This window comes from Passer montanus, unplaced genomic scaffold (assembly GCF_014805655.1).
Source record: "Passer montanus isolate IOZ18808 unplaced genomic scaffold, ASM1480565v1 scaffold17, whole genome shotgun sequence".
NCBI lineage: Eukaryota > Metazoa > Chordata > Aves > Passeriformes > Passeridae > Passer > Passer montanus.
The window spans coordinates 12,229,528-12,246,922 of NW_024364270.1; the positions used below are offsets into that span (position 1 = coordinate 12,229,528).

Below are 17,395 nucleotides of genomic sequence, written 5' to 3' on the forward strand. Positions count from 1 at the left end.
CAGAGTGCCTGCTGGTGCATGAAGAGCATAGCCGGGCAGAGCCCAAATATGCTGTTAGTGATGAACAGACATTGCTTAAAAACAAGGAACAAGATATTTGTAGCACTTACGCTTTGAGATCTCTCTGATCTCTTTGAAGTAATAGAATATAATAGCTCCTTACCTGAGATTCTCTTACTTCTTTTATCCCTTAACCTTTTTTTTTTTTAACCCCTGTACTCTTTTCAGTTCCTTGCCCCCAGCACACACACACCTTTGTCATCTGTTTTGTCTCTCTCTCTTGCTTCTTTTATCCCTTAACCTTTTTTTTTTAACCCCTGTTCTGTTTTCAGTTCCTTGCCCCCAGCACACACACACCTTTGTCATCTGTTTTGTCTCTGCTCAAGCAGCATCTGCCAGAGTGGCTGTACAGTTTCTTCATCAGGGTTCTGGCTGAGACAACTGCTTGCTGTTTGCAGAGATGGTCTTCTGTCTGACAATTTTATCTAAGAGTGGCACAAGTATTTTGTCCATTTTTTCAGGCGTTCTGCGGTCCAGTGGAGGTCATAGCTCCTAGATGGAAAGAAGGATAAGTTCTTTCTTCCCCATGTACTGCAATCAGTACATGGGGAGCCCCAACCCAAACCTATGGCTATTTCTGTTTAAATTAAAAGAGTAACTCCTTTAGAATGAAACTGTGGGAGCTTCTCACTCTGTGGATATAGTGTTTCATGACATCTAGGTTCCCAGACAGTGGAGAAAGCTGGATTATTGGGAGAGCGCAGAGGGACAGAGCAAGTGGCTGCAGGTTTTGAAGTATGAGAGGGAATGGTGTAAGACAGCAGATAGTGAATCCTTGTGGGGTGGCAGGGTGTGCTCAGCAGTGGGTTCAGTCCTGAACGCTTCCTCTGCCTTCAGTTCAGTCTATACTGCATAGCACAGGAGGGAAGAAGTCAAGAAAGGGAGGAAAGGCTCCTTGACATTCTTCCTTCCCCCCTGCAGAACAAAAGGGGAAGGACTGGGGAGGTGGAAGAGCCTCTCTCAGCCTTTAATGCTCTTTTCCTTTAGACCATTCACCAATTTGTGAGATAAACCTAAAACCAGTCTAGACTCTGAGGTAGCTTTAAGGAGCCTTCTGAGATCCTTGTCCCCTCCCTGCTTGTGTACAATGATGGATGTGTTGGCATCTAGGGGTGCTGAGGTAAATGAACAAATGAACAAATGTGACAAACACTGAGCTGCAAATGGGGGAGTGGCAGCAGGAAAGATGAGGCAGAACTCTGGACAAGACTTCACTTGCACTATGGAATTATTGACAGGAATTTATCTTCCTATAACCTAAGTGATCTGGCAGTATGTGAGTTTGAGACAAGGGTCAGTGATTTTTTAGAAATTATGGTGGCACATGGGCTGGACCTTCCTTTCTTGGACTGCCCTCTGCTCTTACTGCGTACAGTTGACACTGAACTAATGTTTCATGGTCTGTCTTTGAAATTATTCACCATGGAGAAATAAAGCCTGATTGCTGGATAAATGGGGGTTTATGAGCTCTGCCTTTTGCTTGGGGGGAACACTGGCTTGTTAAAATTCATCATCTGATTCATCTGAACTTAAAAGTAAATTAATTCCAGTACTGGAGAAAAATAACACAATTAGGACAAGTTTCTTAGCCTGGCTTTGAAAGCAAGCATGACATGCTGTTTGAGGCTGATGGCTAGATTTATGTTAAATTCACATAAAAGCACCCCAGGAAATGTAGAGTATGGCATGTCTTGATTATAATTTGCTGCCATGATTATAGTTTCTAAATGTTTGTAGATAATCTGAAGACTCCATTTCCTGTTTCATTTGTTCCCCAAATTCTTCTTCCCTCCCCCTTATTTTATTTAATGCATTTCCCCTATTGCCTCAACAGAGCAGCACAGATGACAGCAGATGACAGACAGCACTGCATCCTACCCTCTACCTATGGCTTGTGTTCATCATGTCACACACTTTTGCCTGTCTGAAATCTCTTGTAATACTTTCAGGCTAGGAAATGCTTCAGCACTATTCCCATAAAGAGCACTTCAGCTTGAAGTAAAATACCTATGAAAGCAGGGTTAATAAGTTTCTTTTTTCCCTCAGGTTATCCAGTTATTTTGTTTTTGTGGTAGCCGTAATGGCACATATATTTTGGAAGTCACCAGGGATTTCAAGACTACTGAAAGTCCCTATGAATATTTCACGATGACACCACAAGAGAGAAGCTAGTGATTTTTCCCATGAGGTTTTTTTTGAGGGAAGGAGAGTGAATCCAGGAAATTACATGCCGATACTGACATTAATGGGATGTAGAAGTTGTTGAATTCAAGTCCTCAGAAGTTAGGAAATAAAAGAATCACAGTTCCCTGGATAACCCTAATGTTTGCATGAGTTATGCTGCATCTTTAATTACACAGTCACATAATGTTGTGATGAGCATCAGAGAATATTTTTGCATCTTTTCTGAGCAGTGCGTGGCCCGAGGCTTTACTCAGTGAGTGCTATTCAGTCTGTTTCAGTTTTAGTTTCAGTGAATGGCTGCCCACTTGTTTAGATGGCTTGGCAGTATGATTTATAGTATTAAAATAATACGGGCTGCTTTGTGCTCATTGCAGTGCAGGGACAGGGCTTCTCAGGTGCTGTCAGGATTCAGAGGTGCCAATGCATTCACTCCCTCCCGTAACAGGTCAAACCCTGTAACCTGGTTACTAGTTTGTATTTTTAATGTCCAAGTGTGGGTGGAAGCATGGAAGTGGGGTGGAAGCATGGAAGAATTGTTTTGGGCATGGGTCCCTTGCTTGGGTGCTTTCTGAACTTCAGGATATAAATGAGGATATACTTCAGTATAATAAAAAATATTATTTTACTTTTGGGAAGGTCTTCTCTAAGACATCTCAGGGGAAAAAGAATCCTACAATGAAACAACAGCAGTGTGATTGTGCTGGAGTACCAACTATACATTATGTAGTGGTGCAGGTCAGAGGTGTTACAAGGAAATACTTTAAGGGACATTAGAAAGAACCTTTATAGAAAACTGGAAGGAGCTTCAGCCAAGAGTGATTTGTGCAAGTCAAGAAGGTGCTTGGCTGAAATGGCATAAATGGTTATATAGTGCTATTCATATGGAAAGATGGGAGTAAAGAATTTGATACTCGGTAAGAGGTGATGTGTAGAGGAGAAAGCCCAAGAACACCTGCCTCAAAAAGAAACATAAAATTGTTCATGTTTGATGTGAAACGAAAGGGATGTTCAGTGACCTGAGGTAGAGAGAGGGGAGAACCGGGTCATAGGTGCTAGCCAGAGAAATAGCCTTTATCTTCCAGCTGGATGTGAGTGAAGAAAGACTGAAATACAGATAAATGGGAGCCTTGATCTTCCAAAGGTCAGTACAGGTGCACTGTGTAGTAACACCTGTGCCTGCATCAAAAATATTACAAAATCTGGCTTCTACACACACAGTGTACAAAGCATTGCTGCATAACCTGTGATGCTAGCAGAATCTGCCTGCCTGCACATGCTGATGCAGAACACTCCCATTTTTCAGAGCAGACCATCCTGCCACAGGTACCTCCTGCCAGCATATGTACTTCAGATGCTGGAGTGTGAGCAGCCCTCTGTCTGGGTGTCCCAGTAGCTGGAAGCAGCCTGGATAGAGTTCTTGGAGGAATTCATAACCTGTGTTCTTACACCTGTTAACACCCCTCAGTACTCTCAGAGCCAGAGAACTTGCAGCACATCCAAGTGGGACTTAGGAGCAGCAGCTACAGCTTTGGTCTTTCTTCTTTTCTGAGCAGGGATGTTTAGTACCTACAGACAAGTTCATTCTGCTGGAGCAGCAGCTACAGCTCTGGTCTTCTTTTCTGAGCAGGGATGTTTAGTACCTACAGACAAGTTCATTCTGCTCTGTCATAAATTTTGACATCTTGGGCATCCTGATTATAGGTCACTTCCTGGAAAGAGGGAAAAATGGTCTTCCTGCTCCTGAGATCCCTCATTAGTCTGAAGTTTGACTAGGAAGTGAATCCTATCTCCTAGATCAGTCTCCCCAGTGGCTGTTGCAGCCAGCAAACTTGCTAGCAAACAGGTTTGGGCCAAGCCACTAAAATGCTTCGGTCATCCTAGTTTGCTCTAAATGGCTCAAACACTGAGCAGGAGTCAGAGCTGATAAAAACAAAACAGACACACATGATGGATTTCAGTGGTGCATATGCATAGTTGACACAACCCCGCCCCAGTATAGTCTAGTTGAAGCTGCAGGGACAACCAGTCCACCCAGCCTTTGGCATCCAGCTCAGCCAGCTGCTCTGTGGAGGACAGGGGCAGAGGAGAGCCATCCCTGCAGCTGGTGATTCAGAGCTCTTGGGTGAGGCTGCTTTTGGAAGGGCGAGTTCCTGAATGCTGGGGTGTGAACAAGCCAGAGCTCCCTAGCACGGCCGGTGTGCTGGAGCAGGCAGCAGGCACTGCAGCTTTCCAAGCACTTCTCAGCAGGGCAGGCTGGCGTGGGCACGTTTGCTGTAGTCACTGTTTTGTACTCTGGGGGCAGAGGGGGCAAGTGTAAAGTGTTCCAGAAGCCAATAGAAGAGGGGCATTCCCTGCTGCCTGCCCTCTCTCTGAGTGTCAGAGAGTGCTGTCTATTGATAAGATTTTTTTTTAAGCTGTTGGACTGCAACCCCTGCTCTTGTCCCTGGTGCTCATTTCTTCTCTGCAGCAGCTGCATGGACCTAGTCCTGCCCTGGCTCCCTGCAGCCCTGGCCAGCAGCCACTAGCACTCATTGCAAGCCTGTTCATGAGGGAATTTACATAGAAAATTCAAGCAACAACAATAAAAAATGTTCACATACAATTACTGTCCTGCTACCAAGCAAGTGGTCTAATCTTCTTGCAGATGCAGGAAGACACAATTCTTTGCCCTTTCAAACTGCTTGTTGTGCTGTGGTTTGAACTGTCATAGCTCAGAATGATTCTGACAGATCACTGAGGTGATGGTAAAAATATGCTGCTTTTTACCTTCAATTATTTGTCAAAAGAATATGGAAAAGTCAGTGCCTTTCCCAGGCACTTGATTAATTTGTGTCGTTATTTTCTTTTTCATGCTGGTGGAGATTTCCTCAGGCTACACATTTAAGAGAAGCCTGCAAAGTGCTTGAGGGATCTGCACTTGAATCTTTTCATCTCCAGCCATCGTTAAGTGGGCCTTTGCTGCAGGCTGACAGAGTTGGAGGAGCAGCACTGCAATGTTCTTAAAATATAACTGCATTTAATAATAACAAAGGAAGTATAAACTCACCAGTCCGTTCAGTTGCTTTTTATAGCAATGTTCCCCCGTTTCAAGCCTGCATCAGTGTAAAAGTGCAATCCTTAAATAAATTGAATCTTGTTCTGATGGGAGTCACATTTTCCAAGGACAATCTCAGTTGCTAGTGCTTGATTTAATAATAATTCAAAGTAGCCAGGAGCAGAGGGGAGGCATTATTTTAAAGGAAAATATAAATATATATATATATATAAAAGAAAGAAAACAAAAATGCAGTTGGGATGGGTTTGTTTTTTTTTCATATGCGAGTAGTTTGGAGATTTTGCAATTTGGAAAGAGAATGCAATATCGAGAGTGCAGAAAAAGTGCAATCATCCAATGTTGCACCTAATTAGCAATGAAAAAAAATCTAGGCCAAGCCCAAAGCCATAGGAATTAAAGCTCATGCAGATTCAGGTTCTGTGGGCTGTTTGTCCTGAACCTCTGGAGGGCAAAAAAAGGCACTGCAGCATCTGCCAGGTGGGTAGATGTGTGTACAATTCAGCATGAAGAGGGCAGTTTGTGCCTTTAGTTTGAACTTGCTGAATTTAATTCTTCTCTTTGCTACAGATCCCTGTTATCAGCTTGGGGAACAACATTCTCTATTTGTACCACAGCTCCTGACCTGTGATGCAAAGCTGCATCCCAGGGTTCTTTGTGGGGTTAGTTTTGTGTTCAAGAAGGTGCCTGAATTAAATGCCAGGGCGTTCAGACAGATGAATTACAGAGTGAAGTAGCTCATCTGAGAGACAGAAGAGGTTCTGATACTCAAGTGCAGATTCTTCTTTAACAAAATGATCCTCGCTTTTGCGACCGAGCAAGGTGCAGTACAGGCAGTACAAGCACCCAGCACTACTTGTTTTCTATATACAGAGAAATGTGATGTCTCTTTTCCTTTTCCTTAATTTTCTGTTCCATTTTCAGTCAGTTTAACAAATGTTTCCACTATTGGTGTCAGAAGCTGTGGTAGAATGAAAAACCAATTAGATTTTTTAGGAAATTTGTAAATATTTACATTCCCATATGTACAGCAAAGCAGATGTCTGCAGAATACCAGCTGGAGGTGCAGCAGATGTGCTGGACTAAAGGGAGCGACTTAACAAACTCTCCACCAGGGGTTTCAAGAAGAGGGAAATTAGCATGGAAATCTCAGGAATATATATTGTTTTGTTCTACAGCACTTGGCTTAGGGTGGTAAATGTTCCAGTCCCTAAGCCAGGCCTGTGCCATGAAATGCCTTTGTGGAGGAGTTCACATATCCCTAGGAATTGTGTTAGAGCAGGCAGCCAGCCTGGGTTTGCAGGAGGAGCACTAGGACTAGAAACAGGATGCTCATAAAAAGTCTCAAAAGGAATCAGTTCACTTTACATAAAGGGGACACTGAAAGAAAAAAAATAAACGGTTCTACAAAACTTTGACAGGTTTGGGACTTCTTCAGTAATTAATTTCCATGGTCAGTTTAGACTGATGAAAGCCTTCTGCCTGCACCACTGAGCATCCTGAGCCTAATGCCAGCCTGGAGATGGTGCAGGGGATATTGCAGGACACAAGTACATGTCCAGCCCTTGCAAGGGGTTGCATTTTTCACTGTCATAAGTTCATGATCATTGACAGAAAGTCACTGTAAGTTTAGCTCAGTCCTTTCCTAATGTGGTAAGGAACAGAGGGTAAATAACTGGGGCCAGGAGGCTGAGGTGGTTTTGTCCCTTGCAGGCATTCTGAGAGTACTTCATCCTCAGGTGTTGGTGTCAGTTTTAGGAGGCATGAATGAAGGAGTTAGCATTTATTGTGGAATGCAAGTGGTGGCATGGCTCGATTCCACAAGGCAGCAGAATTGCTTTTACTGGAAAGAAATTATTCCCAAGCTGCTTCAGAGGAAGCAGAAGTCAAACAGGCCACCAGTAGGTCTTTGTCACCAAGTGATGGTGGTTTTGTTGGAAACCATGAGGAGCCAGGAGTGAACTCCCTGGCTGAGCAGAGAGAGGTATTGGAATAAGCCAAGGGTGATCAGCATTTGGAGCCCCACAAAATGACCTGCATAGCTTTATGAGGGAGCAGTGCCCCCACCCTTGTGTGTGCAGTACTGGGTGCCTCTGAAACGCTGATCTTTCTAGCACCTTCTTTGTATTTGCAGAACATCATCAAGAAAGTGATCGGACAAAAATTTGTATACAAGTTTGTCTCTTTTCCTGAGATTTTAAAAATGGATCCTCATGCTGTGGAAATCAGCAGAGAGAGCCTTTTGCTGCAGGACAGCGACTGTAAGATGCCTTCGGAGGGCAGGGATCAGCACAAGCACAGCTTGTCAGCACTGAAAAGCACAAGCCGTAATGAATATATCCACTCTGGCCTGTACTCCTCTTTCACTATCAACTCTCTGCAGAACCAGCCAGACCCTTACAAGACCATCAAAACAGAAAAACTGGAGAAGTCAGAAGGAAACACACCAGTTGAAGAAGTCCGAACTGTTATCAGATTTGTGACAAACAAAACAGACAAACAAGTTACAAGGCCCGTGGTGTCGTTGCCTTCTACTTCTGAAACAGCAGCTGCCTCTGCTTTCCTCAACTCTTCAGTATCAGCTAAAATATCTTCCTTAATGCTACCCAACAGTGCCAGCATTTCATCTCCATCATCATCCTCCTCCAGATCACCGTCTCTGTCTCCCACCTCACCCCTCCCTACAGAACACAAGAGCTTCTTCCTTGACTCCAGTTGCCACGACTCAGATTCTCTTGAGCCTCTGAACCTCTCCTCAGGCTCCAAGGCCAAATCCCCATCTCTTCCCCCAAAGGCTAAAAAACCCAAAGGCTTGGAAATCTCTGCCCCACCTATGATTCTCTCCAGCACTGACATCGGTTCCATCGCCCTCAACAGCCCCGCGCTTCCTTCGGGATCCCTGACTCCAGCTTTCTTCACTGCACAGGTAAGACCTGCCTGTCTCCAGGCATTCCCTCCTTGTGGCCAACAGTGCTAGTTCTGTGGGTCTATCACCATCTGATGGGAAAAAACCCCCAACATACGGGAAAGAGGGATACACAACAGTGCTCTGAACAAGGGGTGGAAAGTAGGTTTCTCCTGGGGTTTGTTCCTAATTGAGTGGGAAAAGCCATCACAGTTCACAGAATGCCTGAAAAAATAAGGAGATAGGCAGCCATTAGTGAATTGTTTATCAGTTCAAACCAGCCTCCAGATCTACAAAACAAACAGGAAAAAGCCAAAAAGAAAACCACAGGGGTTTTGTAAGTCACAACTTGAGCATGTGGGATGCTTGGTTAGATTTCTGTACTAGGTGTTACATCCATTCAAACAGTGTGACCTTTTTGTTAATTTCCAAATACAGAGCAAATTAAGTGGTTTCTAAGACAGTCTCTGAAGTCAGTTTTAATTTCCAAAGTTGTACAAATTCACAGAATACTTGCCAAAGCTTCCCTTCAGCAGAGAACTACTGAATAACCAGAAGGTTATTTTGTTCTTTTTAATAACATATTTGTGGTAATGTCAACAGTGAGTTCTCATTTTCAAGCTAGTCTGTGAAAAAAGGAGCTCAGAGCAGAAGGGTAAAATCATATAGATATGACTCAGTATGTTCATTGGTGAGTTTTGTCTTACAATACCACCTCAAAATTAGACCAAAAAAAATCCAAGAATAAAATTATCCCAATTGGGAATATCTCTCAAGATCCCCAGCCCTGAAGTATCACTTGATGCAAATACTGGCATTGAATGTAGCAAACTGGACAGTAAATAAACGAGGACAAAGGTGTGTTACAAGCCCTCTCTCACTTCAGACTGCCTAGAAGACCCACGGTATCCAGAATCCCATCACCTCTTCCCTGCTGGAAGGTGTTGGAGGTGTTAGATGTGGGCAGCACTGTGTGCCTGCACGGCACAAGGGCCTGGCAGAAGGGAGTGTTGGCAAGTGCTCTCAGGCAGCCCAGCACTTGCTCTCCTGAGCTTGTCAGCTGGCTGCAGAGCGGGTTTGTGCAGCTCAGGCATACCTGTAAGCCACCAAGATACAAAGCTGTGTCACCAAGAAGAGCAGTTTGTGGGCTGACACCTGCCATGTTTGACATCATAAAGCCTTTAAGTGAAGTTATGTTTGGCAGGAAGAAGTGTGGCAAACCAAACCTGAGATGCATTGACAAACTTACAACCTCTAACTGTGGTATAACCACAGTATTTTTTTCGTAGGGAGCAAATCTGACAATATCAGATGCCAACCGGACACAAAGACAATGTGAGTTATTTCAAACCCACTTTAATCTGCTGCTGTCCCCAAACCACAGGATGAACAGAGATTTGTTTCCTGGTTTTGTAATTATTTCTTTGTATATTTAACTTTCCCATGCACCTATGAACTGGTGTACCTACTGCCCTGAAAGATGGAGAAAGGAATTATGCTGAGGATTGTGGCACTGCTTTAACAGGAGGGATAGCTAAGGCTGTGATGAGTGTTACCCAACTTAAAGTAATCACAAATCTTTTTTACAGGTTGTCCTATCACAGAAGAGGCATATGGCATCTGTGTAGGGTAGTTCCCAGGTCTAATTATTGAAACTTTTGGCTATACAGCAACACAGCTTTTATCCTCTCCTTTAGCATTCTTTTTCTAGTGTGGATAAGAAGCACCCTGCATCCTAAACACTCATCCTAGTGGATATAAAATGAAAACTACATAGCAGCTCTATTCAGATAACTGTAATATCACAATGCAGAATAGCTAAAGCCATAATTTAGACAGGAAATCTGCTGTTCATCCCGTTATCCAAGGAAGAACATGCATCATATCTCAAACGTTCTCTGATTTACCAGATCCCAGTGTGAAACACCTGCTGCCGGGGGCAGGTGCAGAACAGGATGTCAGCTCCAGGAGTGATGTATGTTCTGAGAAGGTCCTGCTGCCTCAGAGGATGTTTCAAATGGCTTTCCACTGTGCCTGCTGGTCATGAGCAATACCCTCAGGTGGAATGCTGTGAAAGGGCACTTGATACACACAATCAATATTAGAACAGAAATGCATGTGTGACAGCACTTGTGTGCTTTCTAACAGCTAGAAGTGACAAGATTGTACTTACACACATTGTCACAGAAGTAAGGAGCCATGAGCATCATTGCTTTACATAAACCTCTCTGTGCAATGAATTATTTCTATTTAAACTGTTCCTGTGCTTAGATTACAATGATGTTTCACAAGTAGGAACTTCCCAATGGGTTCCACATCTAATACCAGATGCATGGCTGCATGTGGGCAGAAAATGAAGTGACACATCAATTTCTGCGTGTAATTTAGGGATAGCCTGCCCTGTGGTATTGTTTACACTCAGGTTTCCTCTGGTGGTTTTGATACTTGGCTCATGGCAATACTGAGAACAAGCCTGGGATGCCCTGTGCTCTTTTTGCATTAAATATTAAACAGATTTGGAGGCTTCATTTGGCTGGCTCTTGGTTCTGGCAGAACTTGCAGACATTAGTGCTCTGCTCATCAATGGAGCTTTTGCTTAGCACTGTTTTAGGCATGTTAGCGTGCTTCCAGAGATGAATGGAGGGCAGTCAGTTTTTCAGGTGTCTCTGAGGACTTGCTTTGGCTGCATCTAGGTAGGAATAAACATCTCCAAGTCTTCCTCATTATTTTCAGAAGATCCCCTCAAGAACTGCACTTGGAGTTCTGGATAACTGCAGCTTCTTAGAGAAAAAATACAGAATGGAGGTTAACCACGGGAGTTCTTGGTACAGTTGCCACAGTTACCTGTGTCCTTAGTTGAATGTTGTTGGGTCTAGCTACTTATATCTTTGGTTTTAAGGTTAGTAGGCTCTTCTGTAAGTAGATCTGAGTGTTTATCCTGACCTAATTCAGTGTGTTGTCAGTCTCATAAATCTCCACCAGTATCCGCCTGCCAGTGCAGCATCAGCTTGAAATGTGGCACAGGAAAGAGGCTCTTGCTGCTGATTTCCTTCCCCATGAAAGCACCATGCCCCTGGGAAGAGAGTAAAGGACTCTTGACAAGTGCTCGCTTGTCAAGTGGTTTTTTGACAAGAGCTGTCACTTGATGAGATCACGACTGACATATTCTCCTTGCCAGGCTTCCACCCACTCTTTGCCCCTTCTGTTGGCATGCAGATATATCCCAACCCTGACTGGTACTCCTGTGACCAGCTGATTTACTGCATCAACCTTTTGCTTTCCCAGTGATAGCACAGGTTTATTACTCCTTGGGACAAACATGGTTTCTTCCATGGGGTTTGGTGTTTTTGATCCACCTTCTTCAGCACAGTGAAGGTGGCAGGGTCTTTTCCCTGCACATTTCTCCATGAACCCCACTTCATCTGAGATTCCTTAGCAAAACCATTCAAGAGCAGCCAAGGTCTTTGTATTAAAGAGCCTTTCAGAATCACCAGGATAACTGTTTGCTGCTCCTTGCCTTCCCCATCTCTTCTCCTGGTGCCAAACGAGCAGTTTGCCCTGCTGTGAGCTGCAGTGCAGTCCTGTCACAAGCAGGTCTGTGTTCCTGTGCCCTGAGCCCCAAACACCGCAGCCACGGCTCAGCAGAGGAGTCTGACACTCCAAATGCACGGGAGCCTGTGTGAGCCTGCTGCCTGCAGGCTCTGCCAGAGAGCAGAGGTGATGGGCCCTGGTGTCAGCAGCTGCTGAGGGACACCCCCGGCTGCAATTGCCCTGCGTGGGAGTTTGTATTTCTGGCCTGGTGGGGAGCACCAGAATACCTGACCTGCTGGTTACTACAGGGAGATGCAGGTACTCTCTGTCTTCTGTCTTCTCTTTACATATTTTAAAATCAGGACAAAAGGATGCCCCGGTTCAGCAGAGCACTGAGACAGCAAAGCACATGCTTGCTTGCTAAGTGTGTACTCAAATTCCATTAAGTGCTTTGCTAAATAGGACTGATTTTGATAATTGGCATCAAGATTACTGGCAAGATTAACTCATTATGCCAAATACTTTTTTCAAAAGTGTCACATGTTCTTTTTTTGGCATGATAAAAGATATTCTGGATACAGAATAATTCACATAATTCTTCATTTGAATGAAGATTTGCATGTGCTCTAACGCTACCTCCCCTCTAATTGTGCTTTAAGAATGCTGCAGGCAATCCCAGCAATTCTTGTGCCTCGTGGCACAGAGAGGAGGCACCTCTGAGCTGGGAAAAGCCTTGGATTCTAAGTTCTTGCCATTTTGGTTCTTCTCAAACAATTAGCTGTGCTCTCTGCTGTCCCCCTGGGCACCAGCCCATACACCTGACTCTCTCCCTGTTGAACCCTCTTCCATTGCAAAGAAGTGCCATCAGGGGAGTGAATGTCAAAGGCCAGCAGTGACTCTTCCAGCTCCACACATAATTGTAGTAATGTTTCAAAAGCTGCAGTCAGGTCAAGGAACTGCCGCCCTTCAAAAGGTAAAAACTGATTCTGAAGGAGACTAGGTGGGGTTGGCAGGCACTGGGGCACACATGGTACTATTCTCTGTGTCACATAGTTGCATGAGTGTGGTTCAAATAAACAATAACTGTGCATCTCATTAAGCAAACAGAAAATAAATGAATTTGAATATGAAGGGATACAAAATGTGCAGCTATCCAGAGACAGGATGCAGGGCTGGATGGGCAGCTGCTGCTGACCATGCTGTGTGTCTGCATTCACTGGAAAATACAGCCAGTAGCTGCTGTGTAAGGCTTTAGGGGTGGTGAGCGCTGCATGGAGCTGTAACTCTGAGCTGTGCATCATGGAGTGTTTTTTGTCTTGCAGACCCCCAATGGATTATTGCTGACCCCCAGCCCGCTGCTGTCCAGCATTCACTTCTGGAGCAGCCTCAGTCCTGTTGCTCCTCTGAGTCCTGCCAGGCTGCAGGGACCAAACAGTCTGTTCCAGGTAGGTCTTCCTGCACAGGTTTCATTGCTAAATGCACACGTATGGAAGAGACATTGTGGGACCATCTCTTCACATCAATCTGAGCTTTTCAAACAGATCAAGAAAATACAGGCATTAATAGGCACTTCTACAGAGGCCTACTTACTTGTACCCTCTTCCAATTCTTGGCAGCACAGTCAGAAGTTACAGGCCAGTGTCTGCTGCAGAAAGCACACATACATTTCCTTCACATGTGTGAAGGAAAGAGAAATAAATGCTGGACCCTGGAGAAAGCAGGTAACAGAGCTCAGAGCTGCAGGAAGACAGTGCAGACCAGTCAGTGACCTGCCAGGAGAGGGCTGGAACACGGACTCTGGGAAAACCAAGACAGTTTGGCTCTCACCCAGTGAGGTGGGTGTAGGTTTATCCTTTGTCCTAATGAGCTACTTCTCACTCAGAAAGACAAGGCTCTCTGAACCTGAAGGCTCTGTTTCCAGTTCTCCTGCCAATTACCCATGTGTCCTCAACCAAGGACACACCTCTTGCCATGTGTAACAGCAGAAAGGCAGCATTGTGCCCACTCTCTCCTGAGTATTGGCAGAGTAAAATTCTTAAAGTTTTACAGAGATGTGGTAAATACAAAAGTTATTAAATAACCCACAATGGCCACAGCACACAGCTGCAGCATTTGCCTGAGGCTCAGGAAGAAGACAGTGGGTATTTGCAGCTCCAGCTGTAGCTGCTGCAGAACAGCTGATTCATTAAGTCACAGAAGAAATTATGTTGCTCTGCTGATTGGCAAGGAACCCAGTGGCCATCTGCACAGCTGAAGGTGCAAGGACACCCCTGGAATAGACACCCCTGGAATGGACACCCTGACAGCTGTGGAGGGCCAGCACTAAGAGAGGAGAAGGCTGCTGCTAGACAGGGACCCAGTATTAGTCTCTGAACATTCAGGAAGGCTGAGTGCCCAAATCCAGAGCTGGGCTTCAGCTCAAGTAGTGGCTCAGGTACTGGGATAGTCTTTCTACCTCCAGCTGCACATGGAGCTCAGGGCTTCTTATTTGTGTTTTCGAGAAACTCATTAATCCCTACTGGACCTTAGTCTTGCACGCGTGGTTAGAAACGTGCAGACATTTCACCTGAGAAGTGCCTGTGCCGAGACCTGGAATGAGCTTGACACGTTGGCCATTCCCTGGGGGAACTGAAAGAGAGGAGTGGCCTTGGCTTTCCCTGCTGAGAGACCCAAAGGGCCTTATAAATGATGTTTGATTCAAGCAAAGGCCATGATGACATGTTGTAGAGCACAAAGCCTTGTTTTAACAGAAACAGGAAACGAAAACCACAGCTGAATTCCATCCAAGCCCACCTAGAACTGAAGGGTCAGCCAGTGTAGGCGTCAGGGTAAAGCTCTCCTCAGGCTGCCTGCACAGGCCAGCTCACGCTCCATGCGTACCCAGGGAAGAGCTTGTAATCAGGTTCTGCGATTTAACGAATCTTGGCAGAAGTGGTGGAAGCCTTTCCTGAGGTTTGGTGTGGTTAAAGCAGAGGCATCAGCCAGTTTGGGCCACGCCAGGAGCACGGTGCCCTGCAGCGCTGCGCTGCTCGGCCTGGCTTTACGCGGGGTGGTGGAAGACAGGTATCACCAACTACCATCTGAGTGGAAGAGGAAACTTGTTAGGAGCACGTCATTATATGCATGTGGAGGGTGTGGTTACACCACAGCTGGCTGTCCAAGGACTGATCTGATAAGGGGTAAAAATACACCAGATGCTTGAAGTTGTTCAGCTCTGTCTTCCTCAAGCCAACAGAAACCCAGCACAGCTCATGGAGCTGGGCCTCGAGGCCAGATCAGTATCTACCACTGGGATAATTCCTGCCTCATGCTGCAGCAAGTTTATTCCACCTACTTGCTTTACTTTTTGTCAGGTCAGATGTTAAGAACTAGTCAATACCCACCCTGCAGGCAAGGTGCAGTCACAATGCCGTCATGAACTAGGACTGTACAGCTTCTGTAGTGGATCAGTTTTTTGCACAGCACTTCTGAAGCAGCAGGTGACAATAAGTGACTACACATTCTGCTTTGCATGCTGAATGGTGTAGTTAGTTTGTAGTTTCTGAGTGAATACAGAAACTGTAATTACTTGAGAGTAATTTCCCCCAAGCTTTGTATCCCAGTTGTACTTTTTCTGCCCTAAAACTACACCTGAACTTTCACTTTTGCCAAACTTCTGCATAAAAAAAAGACAAAAACGATGTATTGCAATTAATAATGTGTAGACTGAAAAAATATTTTTGGAAACAGAATGGATGGCAAAGGTTGTTATGTAGTGTTTACTTTTCCAGGGTGATGATAAATGTATTGTGTGAACTTTTATATAAAAAATAGCCATTAACAGATTTTTATATCCTCATGCACTTACAAATTATTTGGGTTTTGTCCTCTATCTTGCATTCCTAACGGCTGATGCAGGCATTTGGTAGATGTCTCACTGTATAGACATCACAACTCTTGAAACCATCTGGAGCCAGTTGCTAATGCTAAAGCCATGTGCTTCTTGGGCTGAATGTTTTGAGATGAACAGTAATTTCTACCTTTTGGCCTCTTACAGTTTCCTACTCTGCTAAATGGTCACATACCAGTGCCACTCCCCAGTCTGGACAGATCCTCTTCACCAATACTGCTTTCTCCAAATGCTCAGAAATCCTGATGATGCCTCATCACACCAAGGATGTATTGGTGGATTTAACACTTCATTCCTATGGGCTAGTTTTTCCTGTGTCATGAGAAGGACATTGTGAAACCCTTTATTACTTTGGTTTGCACTTTTCATTACATGGATAATCTACTTTTATTATGTTAGCATTTTTCAACAGTGTTTATATATAAAAGTATATATAAATCTGTTATGCATTAAATGAATTATAATTTTTTTATATCATAGCTCTCAAGTGTTGAACACTTCTGTTGTTGATGAAGTACTTTTCTTAATGGATTGCAACAATGTATCTATTAGGGATGTGAAGCTTCTTTTTAATCCCTTTTTCTGCATATTATGCATTGCGCTTGTGTAAACTATAACCGGCTGTGCCTTCTTTTGCATAAAGTCATGTAAATGATTTATATATTTTCTAGTATTAAGATAAAAAGTTGAAAGAAAAAACTAGTATTGAACAGCCCTATGGTAGTATTTCAGTATTTTCTCCACAGATAGGCCATATGATGCAGTGTATTAATGTAACTTTATATTAAGTGCTTTCAAATTGTATAAAAATAGCCTTATAATTTTCCTTTGCTGAAGTGGAAAACATAATCCTTGTTACAGCCAGGAGATGTAGTTCAGAGTAACAAAGCCACATTTACACTTTTATGCCCAAGTTCTTCTGTCAAGTTGCAACAAGGATGAACTGGGCTGTGTATGTTCATGAGATGTTTCCAGCATTTGAGAGTACTTCTGTAGAAAAGGAGACATTGCTCAGAATTTATTTGGCCTATACTTCTTATGAACTGTCAACATTATGTCTGGAAAGGGCGCAGGTAATCTTTGTCCTCCCAAGGAACGAGGATCATTCCCGATAATTTCCAGGTGCTTTGTTCAGCTGTGCCAAGTGCCTTCTACTACTTCCCTGGAAAGACTATTGTAGCTACTTAAGCTCTGAAGGTCACATTTCCCCTTCCCCCAAAGCTGGAAAAGTTACAGATCTGTAAATTGATGCCTGGTGCTTGCAAAGAGGCAGAGACTCTGCATGTGGGATGTTTATGTATAAACAGCTGAATTCTGGATGAAAAAACAGCACTGTGTTACTATATACTTGCAACTTGAATTTACTGGGTATGTCCTCTACCTTGAGGGGATGGTTTAGCCATCTAAATGTCAGGTTAGGATTAGGCCAGACTCCCTGGCACCACAGACTCTAATCCTGGCAGGGCTGATGCAAATGTTCAGTTTCCTGATGTGGCTAAATTGGCTTGAATGCAGCTTTACCGTGTCGGTTTTTCAGATGAGACCTTAAAAGCCAACCCCAAATCCGATCCCTGTTTGTGACAGGTCATTCAAACCTCAACTTTGCTTTCTGGCCAAGCAGCTGGCCACGGTCTGTTCTTTTTGAAATGTATGCAGTGAGTTGTCTGCTGATTTTCTGCTTGGATGCATTTCAGTGATGATGTGTGTAGTTATTTGTAAAGTGCTTTTGGATCCTTCAACCTTAAAGGTGCTAAATAAACATTTTATTAATGCA

The 17,395-nt window shown here is 44.1% G+C and overlaps 1 protein-coding gene across 2 annotated transcripts in view; it reads left to right on the plus strand.

Moving 5' to 3' along the window:
• ELK3 (ETS transcription factor ELK3) overlaps positions 1-17,395 on the plus strand; it is a 35,892-nt gene extending 18,497 nt beyond the window's left edge. The window contains exons 3-5 of one of the 2 annotated variants that reach the window (XM_039704063.1): positions 7,431-8,222; positions 13,055-13,177; positions 15,769-17,395. In XM_039704063.1, the coding sequence (XP_039559997.1) occupies positions 7,431-8,222; positions 13,055-13,177; positions 15,769-15,867 (1,014 nt within the window). In that variant the 3' untranslated portion in view covers positions 15,868-17,395. The remainder of the gene's footprint in view (positions 1-7,430; positions 8,223-13,054; positions 13,178-15,768) is intronic. The other variant, XM_039704064.1, reaches the window with a different exon arrangement.